Source organism: Carcharhinus amblyrhynchos, chromosome 16, assembly GCF_965287045.1.
Source record: "Carcharhinus amblyrhynchos chromosome 16, sCarAmb.v2.hapA, whole genome shotgun sequence".
Lineage (NCBI taxonomy): Eukaryota > Metazoa > Chordata > Chondrichthyes > Carcharhiniformes > Carcharhinidae > Carcharhinus > Carcharhinus amblyrhynchos.
In genome coordinates, this window is record NC_137339.1 from 10,670,108 (window position 1) to 10,686,543 (window position 16,436).

Below are 16,436 nucleotides of genomic sequence, written 5' to 3' on the forward strand. Positions count from 1 at the left end.
TGTAGTTTTTTGCGGTCTTGGTCAGAGCAGTAGCCAGGCCAAGCTGTGATACAACCAGAAAGAATACTTTCTATGGTGCATCTGTAAAAGTTGGTGAGAGTCGCGGTGGACATGACAAATTTCCTTAGCCTCCTGAGTGGTTGCCATCTTAGCTGTTGGCCACATGGGGTCTGCTTTACGTGGGCATGTCCAATACCCCTGTGCGTCTTCAAAAAGCAACCCGTATCACCCGCTTGATCCCTTACATGCAGCTACAAGGTACTGGTAATTAGAAGATCCATTCACAGGGCAAGAGGTTGAGGGCAGCTCCTGACGTGAATATTGCATGTCATGGTCAAAAAAGGGAGTGGATGCTGATGTCACGAATGCACAAAAAGGTAATTTTGAGGGCCAGGTTAATGGGGCTGTTTTCAATGCTGAGTGAATTTGTACACTGCGATTTAAGGCATTCCATTCCCATAGCACAAGAGCTTGCTTTGGCATTCAGGACAAGAGTCTCGTGGCAAAATCAACAACAGTAACAACTTAGATGCATATAGCACCTATAACATAGCAAAACATAACATAGGAAATGGGAGCGAGAGCAGAGTATTATAGTTCCACCAGTCTGCTCTGCCATGCGGTACATAGATGATCTGGAGGAGGGGGCTGAGTGTAGGGTGACGAAATTTGCTGATGACACGAAGATGAGTGGAAAAGCAAATTGCGTGGAGGGTGTGGAAAGTCTGCAGAGGGATCTGGATAGGCTGAGCGAGTGGGCAAGGACCTGGCAGATGGAGTACAACGTTAGCAAGTGTGAGGTTATTCACTTTGGCAGAAATAATAGTAGGAGGGATTATTATTTAAAAGGCGAAAAGCTGCAGCATGCTACGGTGCAGAGGGACCTGGGGGTCCTTGTGCACGAATCGCAAAAACCCAGTCTGCAGGTGCAGCAGGTGATCAAGAAGGCGAATGGGATGCTGGCCTTTATAGTGAGGGGGATAGAATATAAAAGTAGGGAGGTCTTGCTGCAGCTCAGGGTATTGGTGAGGCCGCAGCTGGAGTACTGTGTGCAGTTTTGGTCGCCGCACTTGCGGAAGGATATATTGGCCTTGGAGGGAGTGCAGAGAAGGTTCACTAGGCTGATACCAGAGATGAGGGGGTTAGACTATGAGGAGAGATTGAATAGATTGGGTCTGTACTCAGTTTAGAAGGCTGAGGGGGGATCTTATAGAGATGTATAAGATAATGAAGGGGATGGATAGGGTAGAGGTAGAGAGATTCTTCCCGCTTTGAAAGGATAGCAGGACTAGAGGGCACAGCCTCAAGATAAGGGGGTGCAGTTTAGATCGGAGTTGAGGAGGAACTTCTTCACTCAAAGGGTGGTGAATCTCTGGAATTCTCTGCCCGTTGAAGTGGTGGCAGCTCCCTTGCTAAATATATTTAAGTCACGGGTAGATAGGTTTCTGATAGACAAGGGGATTAAGGGTTATGGGGAGAAAGCGGGAAAGTGGAACTGATCCACTTCAGATCAGCCATGATCTTATTGAATGGCGGGGCAGGCTCGAAGGGCTAGATGGCCTACTCCTGCTCCTATTTCTTATGTTCTTATGTTATGTTCAATCAAGGCTGATCCCTCTGCCGCAACTCCACTTTCCTTTCCATCCCCTGATTCCCTCAGGGACCATGGCTGGAATTTTACTGGCACAACCATAAGGTCGTGCCCGAGGCCAACAGGGAATGCCGTTCTGCAAGCCTCGCCCATCTCGATTTCAGGGCGGGCGTGCAGGTAAAATCAGGGCCCATAACTCAGTCAATGTCAGCCTTAAATATGCCGAATGATGGAGCATCCGCTGTCAACGCTATATTGTATTCTTAAGATGTGGAGATGCCGGCGTTGGACTAGGGTGGGCACAGTTAGACCTCTCGCAATACCAGGTTTACGAGCTTTCGGAGCGCTGCTCCTTCATTAGGTGACTCACCTGGTGAAGGAGCAGCGCTCTGAAAACTCATGCTACCAAATAAACTTGCTGGACTTTAACATGGTGTTGTGAGGCTTCTTACTGTATATTCTTAAGATGCACAGGTGAAAGGCACTGTATTTAAGTATGTATAAATAGGGCACAGCTGTGGCACTGGCAGTGTGAGAGGCGAGTTAATATACTGAACAAAGTCCATAAACTCTCTCAGTAAGAAAGTGCTGTGTCTTGGTTTTGTTTTCACTGACCGGAGTGGATCCTGCTAACAATCCACAATCACGGCACACTGATTAGCACTGCTGCCTCACAACACCCGGGACCGAGGTCCGATTCCAGCCTTGGGTGTCTGTCTGCGTGGAGTTTTCCCGTTCTACCCATGTCTGTGTGGGTTTCTCCCGGATGCTCTGGTTTCCTCTCACACCCCAAAGATGTGTACATTAGGTGGATTGGCCATGCTAACTTGCCCCTTAGTGTCCCAAGATGTGTAGTTTAGAGACATGGAGGTTATGGGGATAGGGCCTTGTTGGGATTGTTGTCAGTGCAGGCTTGATGGGCTGAATGGCCTCATAAGAACACAAAAACATAAGAAACAGGTGCAGGAGTAGGCCATCTAGCCTGCCCTGCCATTCAATAGGATCATGGCTGATCTGAAGTGGATCAGTTCCACTTACACGCCTCCTCCCCATAACCCTTAAATCCCTTATCGATCAAAAATCTATCTATCTGTGACTTAGATATATCCAACAAGGTAGCTCCACCACTTCAATGGGCAGAGAATTCCAGAGATTCACCACCCTCTGAGAGAAGAAGTTCCTCCTCAACTCTGTTCTAAACTGCACCCCCCTCCTTCAGCACTTTAGGAATTCTATAAATCCATGAACCCTTGGTGTATTGAATTTTAGATTCACAACTCTTTGCGTGAAGAAATTTCTCCTTTCCTCAGTCTGGATTAATCAACTCTTGGCATTTCTCCTGGAACAGTCCACCTGTTGCTTGGCGACGGGGGGTGTGTTTAATGGGAAACGCTGTTGACAACGGCAGGACCAGGAGATCTCACGACTGGCCAATGGCGGGCTGTCACCTTCACCGTGAAGCACATGGCGGATTGCTTGGAAAATTTTGTGCAAGATCAGTGGCTCCTTGACCTTTACTGAAACTGCACTGACTCTCTGGCAGTAGAACGGCACAGTGGTTAGCACTGCTGCCTCACAGGGCCAGGGACACGGGTTCGATTCCCAGCTTGGGTCATTGTCTGTGTAGAGTTTGCACATTCTCCCCATGTCTGTGTGGGTTTCCTCCGGGTGCTCCGGATTCCTCCCATAGTCCGAAAGATGTGCAGGTTAGGTGGATTAGCTGTTCTAAGTTGCCCTTAGCATCCCAGGATGTGTAGGTTTGGGGGGGAGGGGTGATTAGTGGGGTAAATATCTGTGATTATGAGGATAGGGAAGGGGTTGTGATGCTCTAGCAGAGAGTTGATGCAGACTTGATGGGCCAAATGGCCTGTATTGTAGTGATTCTATTCTTTGAGATCCTGATCAAGAATCTGCGCAATGTGGTTCAGTCTGGGGGTAGCAGAAGCATGGATGATGGTTTCAGCAGTGGATGGACTGAGACAGAGGTGAAGTCGGACAATGTTACTGTGACGTTAGTGTACCTTTAAGAAGTGTTCTTTTTAATCGCGTACTCTTTAGTTATAAGTTTTCAGTTTGTTTTTCTCACTGTTGCCAGCTGTCTACGAGAGTCTTTTTATTGCTGCTTAAAGAGGGGTTTGTTTATTTTTACTGGAATGTTTATGACTCTGTATTGTTAGGAGAGAAACTGGTTGGCAGGTCAGGTTGCTGTGTTAAACTTGTGGAAAGGGTCTTTTGTTTATGGGATTGGTTTGATTGGAATACATTAGATATATTTGTTCAGGATTATATTATATCATGCTTGTTTGTTTCTTGTTTGCAATTGAAAAAAAATTTTTGTTAATTTTCTTACTATACATATTAACTATATTCTTAAATAAACTTTGTTTGCTAAAAGCTCCCTAGGGGGTCATTTATATCATACCGGAAGATGAAGCCTATCATGCTTATCCCACAAACTCCATACCCTAGCCACCAGCTCCATCCCTCTCCCTGGCAACTGTCTGAAGGTTATCATTTTGGTGTCATATTTTATCCTGCATTGAGCTTTCAACCACAAGTCCATGTTGCCTCCCTCTTTACACCTTACCATTGTGATTCAGGTCGAAAACTCCAAAGTATTTTGCGGAGCCTGCCTAGATCATGAGTTTTGTATCTTGAATTTGGCTATCAGGTGAGTGCTCATGGCACTCACCTGATGAAGGAGCAGAGCTCCGAAAGCTCGTGCTACCAAATAAACCTGTTGGACTTTAACCTGCTGTTGTCAGACTATTTACTAGGATCAAAATGAATGATGGAGCAGGCTTGAAGGGCTGAATGGTCTACTCCTGCTTCTAGTTTCTATATAAATGCAGGTCTTTCCCTTTTTTTTCTCCCTTCTCCACTAACATGGTCTTCCCTCTCTCTGAGAACTTGAGTTCAGAGGCTTGATTGACTTATCTTAATGGAGGAATTGGAGACATCAGACCCACTATAGCTGTAAAGCAACCTCTCAGATAGACCCCAGTTAGGGTTACTGACACTAGGCATTGGTTTTACTCACCAATCTGACAGGAAGGTACATCCAGAAATCCTCGCAATAAGTTCCCGAGAGGACTGTTTTCACTAAGGGGCTGCAAATAGGGGGAAGAAGAGGGAGAGTAAGCGCCAGGTGAGTCCATACAAGCTCCAGATATTAAATGTACATTGACCAACATCAAAATAAAACCTCCCAATTAATCAGAAATAGTTGTTGCAGAGCTCATCGACATTAAGCGGTCAGATTGAGTTATACAGACCAGAGTTTGAATGCAGCTTGATTGGTCTCAAAACGAGACTAATTTTACTTAGGGAAGGGCTGAGAGCTAGGAACAAAGAAAAGTATAGCAGAGGAACAGGCCCTTCGGCCCTCCAAGCCCATGCCCATCATGGTGTCCAAGTAAACAAAGAAATCCTTCTGTCCTTACTCAGTCTGTTTCCCTCTATTCCCTCCCTATTCATCTACCCATCTGGGTGCTTCTTAAATGGTGCTAATGTGCCTGCTTCCACCACCTCCTCTGACGGCACGTTCCAGGCACCCACCACTCTCTTTCCCCACACATCTCCCTTCAACTTCCCCCCCCCCACCGTCTCACCTTGAACCCGCGCCCTCTTTGTAATTGACACTTCCACCCTGGGACAAGCCTCTGACTGTCCACCCTGTCGGTGCCTCTCATCGTTTTGTAGACCCCTAACCGATCTCCCCTCGGCCTCAGAAGGAGACAAACCTCCTCCAAGTAGGAGCAGAAAATAAAAACAAGAGCGCAAGAAACGATTTGTCATGAAGGATGAGAAGAAGCTCTTCTACATTTAAAGTTGTTTGGAATGCATCTATCAATGGAAGGATCATATTTCTGATGCTTCAGAGGGACAGAGTCTTGTGTCAAGCTAGATTAAAGTGTCTCACCAATCGCTCTGGTTCTGAGGTAGTCGGGCTCATTATCTCCTCCACGTAGTTAGCAGGGAACCAAAATTGCCGTTTCCCCCCATAGTCACCTTTCCACCTGGAAAATAAATTGGAAAGAGATCAAAGCACTGAGGCAACAGCAGGCGCATCAATTTGGGCTGGCGGGCATTGGGAAGATGGTATAAACTGGAGAATTAATTGGCACTGCTCTTGCTGGTGCCTTCAGATGTCCAAAACAGCTGGTGCATTAACTCACGTAATGTCAAAATAAATCATTCCACGTGAGGAACCTTTGAAGTGCATTAAAGGTGTGGCAAATGCAAGCTCTGACTGCCTCTTCTCTAATTCTTCCCCAGCTCTCACAATCATTCACTTCCTCTCTTTTCTGGTCAGCAATGCAAAGTCATCAGGGCACCGGACTCTTCCTAACTGAATGGGTATAAACTGAGAGAGTGGACACTCAGCAAGACCTTGGCGTCCTCGTGCACCAGTCACTGAAAGCACAGCAGGCAGTAAAGAAGGCAAACGGCCTTCATAGCGAGAGGGTTTGAGTATACGAATAGGGATGTTTTAGTGCAGTTGTACAGGGCGTTGGTAAGGCCACACCTGCAGGACTGTGCGCAGTTTTGGTGTCCTTATCTGAGGAAGGGTGTCCTTGCTCTAGAGGGAGTGCAGGGAAGGTTTACCAGGCTGATTCCTGGGATGGCGGGTCTGTCATAAGAGTAGAGACTAAGTCAGTAAGGATTATATTCACTAGAAAAGTGAGAGGGGATCTCACAGAAACTTACAAAATTTGAACAGAATTAGACAGGGTAGATTCAGAAAGAATGTCCCCAACTGGCGGGAGGGTCCAGAACTAGGGGTAATAGTTTGAGGATAAGGGGTAAACCTTTTAGGACTGAGGTGAGGAGAAATCTCTTCACCCAAAGGATGGTGAACGTGTGGAATTCACTACCACAGAAAGTAGTTGAGGCCAAAACATTGTCTGATTTCAAGAAGAAATTAGATATAGCTCTTGGGACTAAACGGATCGAGGGATGGGGGGAAGGGTGGGGGGTATGGAAATCAATGATCAGCCATGATCAAAATGAATGGCAAGGCAGGCTCGAAGGGCCGAATGGCCTGCTGCTGCTCCTAGTTTCTATGTTTCGATGTTTCTAACTTGCCCAACAATGGTTCACATAAGGTCACAGGAGTAATGCTTGGATCCCCCTCAGGATAATGGCATGTCTCAGAATAAATCTATCATAACGCAAAATATTCCCATTCAAACAGCACAGTTATGACAGTTCACACCAGTGTTTCCAAACAAAATTTGGTACCCAGCGCAATAAAGAAACTCACGGGCGGGGCTGCGCTGCCGGTGGGAACGTGGAATCCCACCGGCGTGGATGGCCGGAGAACTCCGTCTTACCCTCCAGTACTCAGGGAAATACAAACCAATGGTTCAATTTGGTGGAGAACATGTTTCAGGCCTTACTCCAGTTAAGACGGAGTTTTCCATGTGTGTGACGTGAGCTTACCATCCTCCTTCCTGTTTGACCACATTCTGAATGATGGAGTTCTTGCAGAAGGAGAGCTCGTCATCCTGTTGTGCCTTGTAATCATACATTGCTTTGACCGTACCCTGTAACACAGAACCAGGTTATAAACACTGACTGCTGCTGGAACAAAGGATCTTGTACAGGCTGTACACGCGTGCAATATACATTTTTACAAAACTGCAGTGATAGCCCCCTCCTCCATGCTAAAAACATTGGATAAAAGCAAATTACTGCGGATGCTGGAATCTGAAACCAAAAGAGAAAATGCTGGAAAATCTCAGCAGGTCTGGCAGCATCTGTAAGGAGAGAAAAGAGATGACGTTTCGAGTCCAGATGATCCTTTGTCAAAGCTAAAAGGCATAGAAAGTGGGAGATATTTATACTGCAGGCGGAGGGAATGAAAGATAAGTCATAGCCATAGAAATCAAGGGAGAAGACAGCTAATAGCTGTCCAGACAGAATAAATGGCCAAATGGCAGGGAAGTTGTAAGATGGAGATGTTGGAGGAGAAAGGGGGGGGGGGGGGATGATGGGACAGAGGTAGAATGTACAAAAGGGGAAGCGGGGGACAGAAAAGGGAAGGGAAGGGAGATGAAGTAGGGGAAAGGGGGGAAGGAGAAAAATGGAAGAAAGACGATGAAGAAATAAAAAGTAGGGAACAGTGAAAAATTAAATAAAATAGAATGAAAACAAAGGGGTCGAGGTGGGGTAGAGCAAATCATTTGAAGTTGTCGAATTCGATGTTGAGACCGCAAGCTGTAAAGTGCCTAGCCGGAAGGTGAGATGCTGCTCCTCTAGTTTCTGTTGAGCTTCACTGGAACATTGCAGCAGGCCAGGGACAATTATGTGGGCGTGGGAGCAGGATCGCGTGTTAAAATGGCAAGCAACCGGAAGTCATGATGTGGAGATGCCGGCAAGCAACTGGAAGGTCAGGGACCTGACTGTGCACAGGCTGAAGGTGCTCAGCAAAGCGATCACCCAGTCTACGCTTGGTCTCTCCAACATAGAGAAGACCACATTGGGAGCAGCGAGTGCAATACACGAAATTGAAAGAGGTGCAAGTGAAGTGCTGCTTAACCTGGAATGAACGTTTTGGACCTTGGATGGTAAGTATGGAAGAGATAGAACAGAAAACATTGGCTACATCACTGTAATCTTAGCTTTCTTACAATCTTATAGACCTCTCTTACACAACCTTGTCGATGGAGAAAGTAATTTGGGTCAAAGCGAAAGAACTTTGAGAGTTAATGTGACACGCTTGCTAATCACCGTCTGGAAGCGAAATACTCATTGACTGGAGGAACATTCCAGATTTGCAGGCAGGAATCTTACAGCCCCAAACCTGGGGGGAAGAGGGGGTGTGTGAGAGATTTGGACACAATGATACCATACTCAGAAAGATTGAACGGGTTGGGCCTTTACCTATTGGGGTGTAGAAGTATGAGATGTGACCTTACTGAAACACATAAGATTCTGAGGTGACTTCACAGGGTGGATTAGGGAGGATCTTTCCACTGGTGGAGAGAGGCTAGATCTAGGGGGCACAGTTTAAGGACAGGTTTCCACTTTATCAGCCAGAACAGAATTAGGGGACACAGTTTAAGGATAAGAGATGGAGATGAGGAGAAATTTTTTTTCTCACATCATTGGTATAGAATCATAGAATTCCTACAGTAGAGAAGGAGGCCATTCAGCCCATTAAGTCTGTACCGGCCACAATCCCACCCAGGCCCTATTCCTGCAACCCCACACATTTACTCTGCTAATCTCCCTGACACCATGATCAATTTTAGCATGGCCATTCAACCTCACCCGCACATCTTTGGACCGTGGGAGGAAACCCACGCAGACACAGGGAGAACGTGCAAACTCCACACAGACGGTGACCCAAGTCGGGAACTGAACCCGGATCCCTGGCGCTGTGAGGCAGCAGTGCTAACCACTGTGTGCCATTGTGCTGACCTTACGTGGAACTGTCTTTCCCAGAGAGCAGCGGAGGCTGGATTACTGCATTTATTCAGCGCAGGGTTAGAAAGATCTTTGATTGTCTAGAGATGGTGAGGGTGTTGGTGGAGTCAAAGAAGAAAGTGGAGTTGAGGCCACAGATCAGCCATGATCTTATTGACTGACAGAACAGACTCAATGGGCTGAATGGCCTATTCCTGCTCCTAAGTCCTTTCTTTTTCAAAATCTGAATTACTTGTGAGAGAGATGGTGTAATGTCAAATTGTTTCCAGAATGTGGTGCTGTATCCATTCCTGTAGTGAAATAATTTCTACACAAACGTACAGACTAAAAACAGGCCCAGTCAGCCCACGTTCCAAACACACTTCCTCCAACCTCTATTTATCCAGCCCAGTTAGAATAACCTTCTAATTCCTTACTCCCGCTTCTCTTTACCAAGCTTCCCGTTAAGTGCACTCATCCTAAATTTAGGTTCAATGCTTCAGAGACATTGGGCAGGATTTTCTAGCCGCATCTGCCCCTAAACTGGAAAATCCTGTCCGAGGTCAACAGACCGTCCTGTGATCCATGTCCCGCCCGCTGCGATTCCTGTGGCAGGAGGGGCAGGAAAATTCTGCCCATAATTTCAAATCCTACCAAGGCAGTTGGTGGAAATTAAATTTAATTGAATGCTAAAAGTTAATCATAGTCATAAAACTACCAGGCTGTTTTGAAAATCCCATCCTCTTCACAATACACCCTTTAAGGAAGGGAGTCTGCCTTAATGGCTCCCTTCTCACAGAATCCTGCACAGTGCAGGAGGAGGCTATTCGGCCCATCGAGTTTGCACCAACCTCAATCCCACCCAGTCTCTATCCCCAAAGCCCCTAGCTAGTCTTCTTGATACTAAGGGACAATTTAGCACGGCCGATCCATCCATGCACGTCTTTGGACTGTGGGAGGCAACTGGAGCACTCAGAGGAAATCCACGCAGACACGGGGAGAACTCCGCGCAGACAGTGACCCAAGCCGGGAATCGAACCCGGGTCCCTGGTGCTGTGAGGTGAGGTAAGGTGAATGGGGAAGAGTGAGGGGACGGGAATGGTGACATGGACGAATGGAACACAGGAGAAGCCTACTGTGTGAGAGAGAGAGAGAGGGGATATGCGGAGACATGGGGTCAGACATGTGGGGAGGGGGGAAGGAGAGATGGATGCGGGGTGGGGGGGTGGGGGGTTGGTGGAGAGAGAGATGGGTGCACGGAATCTAGGCATTGTTTATTCTTGTCACCATAGCTTTAGTGGGATCACTTCTATTGTCTCATTACTTCTCTGGTTTTCTTCAAGCCTCCCTCAGTCCACGTCTCAGCCTTAGTCATCCATCCAATTTTTCTTCTCTTTTTACCCTCAATTTCTCCTGCAATTAGGTTAGGTGGTTTGGCCATGATAAATTGCCCTTTGGTATCCCAAGTGTGTTGCTTAGTTGGATTAGCCATGCTAAACTGCCCTTTGGTATCTCAAGATGTGTAAAGTTTAAAATTTATTTATTAGTCACAAGTAGGCTCACATTAACACTGCAATGAGGTTACAGTGAAAATCTCCTAGTCATCACACTCCGGTGCCTGTTGGATACACTGAAGGAGAATCTTTCTAGCACGGCCAAGGCACCTAACCAGCACACCTTTTGGACTGTGGGAGGAAACCAGAACACCCGGAGAACACCCATGCAGACATGGGGAGACTTGCAGACTTCGCACAGGTAGTGACCCAAGCTGGGAATCGAACCCAGGTCCTTGGCACTGTGTGCCAACATGTAAATGGGGGAATTGGCTGTGTAAATACTTGGGAAGAGGGCCTGGGAAGATACTCTGTCAGAGAGTCAATGAAGACCTGATGGGCCCAATGGCCTCCTTCTGCAGTGTAGAGATTCTATGATTTTGTGACTTGTCAGGAAAAAGCCCTTGAATCTTTGTTTCCAATTGTCTCTCCAACTGCACTTAGCAACCCTTTTGATTCCTGAATTTCTATGCTTGATCCAATCTACTCTTTTGTTTTTCTGTCCATTCAGATATAGAGATGAGAGGCAAAAACAAGGCACGGGGGTTGGTGGTGGGGGGGGGGGGGAGCGGTGGCAGAATAATATCCTTGTACATAAAAAAGTTTCTGCACTCACTTGTATTGATCCAGAGATAATAAACCCTCACCTCGCATATAATAGGTACATTTCACCATCACCTTCTCAAAGACAACTAGGGATGGGCAATAAATGCTAGCCAACCAGCGATGCCCGTGTCCCCTGAATGAATTAAAAAGCTGTCAAATTTAGACACAGATCAAATCAAATCATTCAGACATAAACTGACCCGAACAGGTGCCGAATGTGGCGACGAGGGGAATTTCACAGTAACTTCACTGTGATGTTAATGTTGGCCTTACTTGTGACGAATAGATAACCCCTCAGCCCCAAATAAAATTAAGTTGGAAAGAATAATTTACTCTTGTTAATGTTTGGGGGGGAGTCAGGGCATGGGGCGGGGGGGGGCGGGGTGATAAAACAACATCTTATTCAATGGTTTGCATTAAGAGGTTAGAATGAAACCACACAATTTCATTTCAGATCATTCACGCTTGCTGAAGCTATTAGACACATATTCTTCTAAGTCTTCTCGCTATACAGAACATTTGTTGTTGAGACTGGAAGACACCCCAGGCTGAACTAGTGAAGCCGCATTCCGTTGCCAACTCATCTTTTCAACTAATTACAAGCTTCCCGTGCTAACCTTACTGCTGTTGTATTTATCACGCAAACTCTCACTAAGCCTGCAGCCAGTCACCGCTGGGGTGGCACGATAACACAGTGCTTAGCACTGCTGCCCCCACAGCGCCAGGGACCCGGGTTCGATTCCTGGCTTGGGTCACTGTTTGTGTGGGTTTCCTCTGGGTGCTCCGGTTTCCTTCCACAGTCCCAAAGACGTGCTGGATAGGGTGCAGTGGCCATGCTAAATTCTCCCTCAGAGTTACCCGAACAGGCGCCGGAGTGTGGCGACTAGGGGATTTTCACAGTAACTTCATTGCAGTGTTAATGTAAGCCTACTTGTGACTAATAAATAAACTTACACTTTACACATCAGCTGTTCCAATAGTTCCACTGCCATCTGGTGGTCAGAATGACAGCCCCTCTCTCTCTCCTCTTCCCCTATCACCTCCACCACCACACTCCAGCCACCTTCCCATGACTTTCAGAAGTATCACTTTCAACCTGATTCCACTACCTTCAACCTCCTGGGGATCACCAATGACCAGAATCTTAACAACATTGGGTCAATGAACAGGTCAGTGGACGGGGTAGCCTGTAACAAGTAGCTCAGGCCTCATCACTCTAAGACTCCCTAAGATTTACAAAGCTCAAATCAAGTATGTATTGCGATACTACGTATCAAGGTGGTTGCCGCCACAACATTTCAGAAGCTCAATGTGCACAGAAGGTATTTGATCGATGCTTCTGCCACTGGCCTCAACACGTACCCTCTCCTCGATTTCAGCTACAGTGTCACTGATCCACAGGACGTTACCTCCCTCACCTCCGACCCTGCCCATCAAGAAACGCAACAACAGCAAAGTCATGGGGAGCACCATCATGTTCACAGGCTAATCACACAAGGGTGGCGTGGTGGCACAGTGGTTAGCACTGCTGCCTCACAGCACCAGGGGCACGGGTTCGATTCCGGATAGGGCCACTGTCCGTATGGAGTTTGCATGTTCTCCCCATGCCTGCGTGGGCTTCCTCCGGGTGCTCTGGTTTCCTCACACAGTCCGAAAGACGTGCTGGTTAGGTGCATTGGCTGTGTTAAATTCTCCCTCAGTGTGCCCGAACGGGCACTGGAGTGTGGCGACCAGGGGATTTTCACAGTAACTTCATTGTAGCATTAATATAAGCCTACTTGTGATTTATAAATTAACTTTAACATCATGCGGAGTTCATGACCAACATTGAATGCCACAAAAGTGTCTGTGCACAAGCACACGAGGGTTAATACAAACCATTTTGCCCACAGGGGACACACCCTTCAGAAGCCGTGCAGTTTGTTAATGTTTGAACAAGCCAGACACTGACGTCCATGTGGGAGAGGATTCTCTGGCAGTGTTTTTCTCCGTAGTGTGGGGTGGTGTGCCATTGTTGGCAGTGGGATCTTCTGGTCCAGCCTCTGTCAATGGGATTTCCCATTGCTTCCACCCCACGCTGCTGGAAAACCCACAGCAGGGGGTGCGTGGTGATCAGGACTGGAAGACACCACTGGCGTGAAGGGCTGGAACATCTCAGCTGATGACTCATGAAATTTAATTCAATGAGGGGATCACGGTGGTTAGCACTGCTGCCCTCAGCACCAGGGACTCGGGTTCGATTCCCAGCTTGGGTCACTGTCAATGTGGAGTTTGCACTTTCTCCCTGTGTCTGCGTGGATTTCTTCCCACAATCCAAAGATGTGCAGATTAGGTGGATTGGCCATGCTAAATTGCCCCTTAGTATCAGGTGGACTCGCTAGGGTAAATGCATTTGGTTATGAGGATAAGGCCTGGGTGGGATTTTAATCGGTGCAGACTCAATGGGCCGAACTCTAGGATTCTGCACTCTAGGATTATATGATTCTATGACTCTGGGAATCAAGAGCCAGGACAGTTTTTACAACAGTTGACTACGGAGTGAGGAGAAGGCTGCATTTATAAATCTCTACCTTAAATGTCGGCATCTGGTTGGCTTCAACGTAGAATCCTGGCTGCCGTCCTTCATAGAGGGCCCCGTAGTCTGGTTCCTGAGGGAGGGAAGGAGAAATTGAGCCCGACTGATCACACAAACTAATGAAGGAAAACAGCATTTTCCCATTGACCTGTCCGGCCAAGAGGAAATCAAGACAATAGTTTGTCCAACAAACGCAACGCACCTTTCACAACCTGTCCTCATCCTTAAAAATGAAAATTTCTTAGAAGTTTTCAAAGCTAGCTAGATCAGCTTTGAACTTTGCATGGTCAGTGAGATAGATTTCTGTTCCTGCCGAGGGTTTGTCAATGAATCCGGAGTTAGGATTACAGATCATTGGAGCCTCTCCTGTTCTTCCGAACATTGTCCTGTTCAGTTCTTTGACAGTCTAATAAGCTCCACTATCTTGCATGTTTAGCTTCCCTCTCCCTCTCCCTCTATGGGTTGTTCCACTTTCTCCTTCGATGTAAACACTGTGGCAATGCAGGGAGTGAGCGGTGCCAACCGTGCCAGAAGCCACACTGGCTAACCCAACTCATTTCAGTCCCTTTTGTGGGCAGCACTCCCACCTTTTGAGTTAGAAGGTGAACTCCAGAACCTTCAACACAAAATGTGGGAGGCCATGGCCTAGTGGTATTATCGCTAGACTATTAATCCAGAAACTCAGCTAATGGATTGGAGGCCTGGGCTTGAATCGCATCACCACAGATGGAGGAATTTGAATTCAATAAAAAATGGTGTCACAGTAGTTAGCACTGCTGCCTCGCAGCGCCAAGGACCAGGTTTGATTCCCGGCTCAGGTCACCGCCTGCGTGGAGTTTGCACATTCTCCACATGTCCGTGTGGGTTTCCTCCCACAGTCCAAAGATGTGCAGGTTAGATGGATTGGCCATGCTAAATTGCCACTTAGTGTCAGGGGGACTAGTAGGATAAATATGTGGGGTTATGGGGAAAGGGCATGGGTGGAATTTTGGTCCTTGCAGATTCAATGGGCTGAATGGTCTCCTTTTGCACTATCGGGATTTTATGATTCTATGATAAGCTAAAACTTCTTAGGGCAAAGCGATATGGAGAGTGTCCAGTAAAAAAATAAGTAACTCTACTGAACCTACCCTAAATGAAATGAGGAGCAGGAACTCGAACCTTGTTAAGATTGCCCAGTATCTAAACATTTACAATCCAGATATGTAGCTTCAATTCTATTCACAAATTTCGTCTGCTCCTCCCTGCCCTCAATGAACTGTTCCCTATTGATATCTGGGTCAAAGTCTCAATAAATTTCATTATCATCGACTTGACTCAAAGCATCATTTTATCAACAATAGACATCCACGCCATTGGTTTGAAAAGGGGGCCTTTTGGTTGTTCAAAGTGCAAGAAAGGTCTAAGGTCCGAGTTTGGGGCTTCCTGTCAAACAGCTCACTGCAGCTGGAAGATGAGAGTGATGAAGGGATCGCCCCTTCAGAAGGTGGACCGTACATACTTACCGCTGTGCCGATCTTTTCCAAGGTTTCCTCATTTATTGGGTAGCGGAGTTTCATCTTCCTGTACAGCGGATTCTTTTCATAGTAGCTGACTAGGTCAACCAGGCTGTCAAACTCCGAGCTCCCCAAGATGACGGCCTGCCCCTCCTGCTGGACTCGACAATGCTTAATCTTTCCTTCAGCTCTGTGAGGGAGAGGAAGCAAAGATATTACTGGGCTCAGTGGCGTTATCGTAGCCTCCACCTTCGAGGCTGTAGGTTTACATTCCAGACTGGGGAACAACTTCAAGACTGATGTGATGCTTAAACTTGAGGCATCACCTATTCTTCGGAAGATGCCGTGATGCCTTAAGAGCATCCCTCTAGAGGTTGTGAGTTCAAGTCCCATTGATCACATTCCTTCACCCAACTCACTATTGCAGGGAGTGGTTGAAGCAAATTGGACAGATGTACTTTAGGGGAATCTGGTCAAGCACATGAGGGAGAAAGAAATGGATGGTTACAGATTCAGATGAGAAAAGATGGGGGGGGGGGCGGGCGGCGTTCGAATGGACCAACTGATTGGGCTGAATGGCCTGTTCCTGTGCTGTACATCTCTTTATAATCCTACGTAAATTAGTTGGCAAACAGAAATCACTGAATTGAAAAACTGATGACTTGGCACTGGACAAAGAAAAGTGCCATTTTGCCATTGAAACCCAAATGGATCATCAATGCTCTTCAGGGAAGGGAATCTGTCAGGCCCAACCCAGCCTGATCTACGCGTCCACCCTTAATGCCCTCAGAGCAATGATGGACAGACAATATATTGAGGCGCCGCCAATGTTGACCACATGCCAAGAATATATTTTTCAGAAAACACTCACCGGAAGGAGATTGCGTATGAACTGGGCTCATTCCTCTTGCGGACAAGGAAAGCTCCGTCGCGTGGCACCCTCATTAGCATGTGCTCCGCCTGCGGACGTGATAGGTTGGCGTGGTACCACCTGAGCGACAAAACAGCGAAACCGGTAAAATCTGGTAAAGCAGCACCCATTAACCATTGAAGACTAGGTCCATTCTCCCAGCCTGTTAAGTATCGGTGCACACACTATCATGCAAACACTAAGGAAACGAAAAGTAGTGCAGATGCTGGAGTTTTTTAAAAAAGGGAACAGAAAATGCTGGAATGTAAGGTGAATGAAAGATCATTGGTTG

At 46.9% G+C, this 16,436-nt stretch overlaps 1 protein-coding gene across 1 annotated transcript in view; it reads right to left on the reverse strand.

The window, feature by feature from the left end:
- plcg1 (phospholipase C, gamma 1) overlaps positions 1–16,436 on the reverse strand; it is a 136,127-nt gene that overhangs the window by 20,304 nt on the left and 99,387 nt on the right. Inside the window, exons 18-23 of the mRNA XM_080204689.1 lie at positions 16,106–16,225; positions 15,244–15,424; positions 13,734–13,811; positions 7,037–7,140; positions 5,514–5,610; positions 4,632–4,701 (exon numbers count right to left, since the gene is read on the reverse strand). Coding sequence (XP_080060815.1) covers positions 4,632–4,701; positions 5,514–5,610; positions 7,037–7,140; positions 13,734–13,811; positions 15,244–15,424; positions 16,106–16,225 — 650 coding nt within the window. The remainder of the gene's footprint in view (positions 1–4,631; positions 4,702–5,513; positions 5,611–7,036; positions 7,141–13,733; positions 13,812–15,243; positions 15,425–16,105; positions 16,226–16,436) is intronic.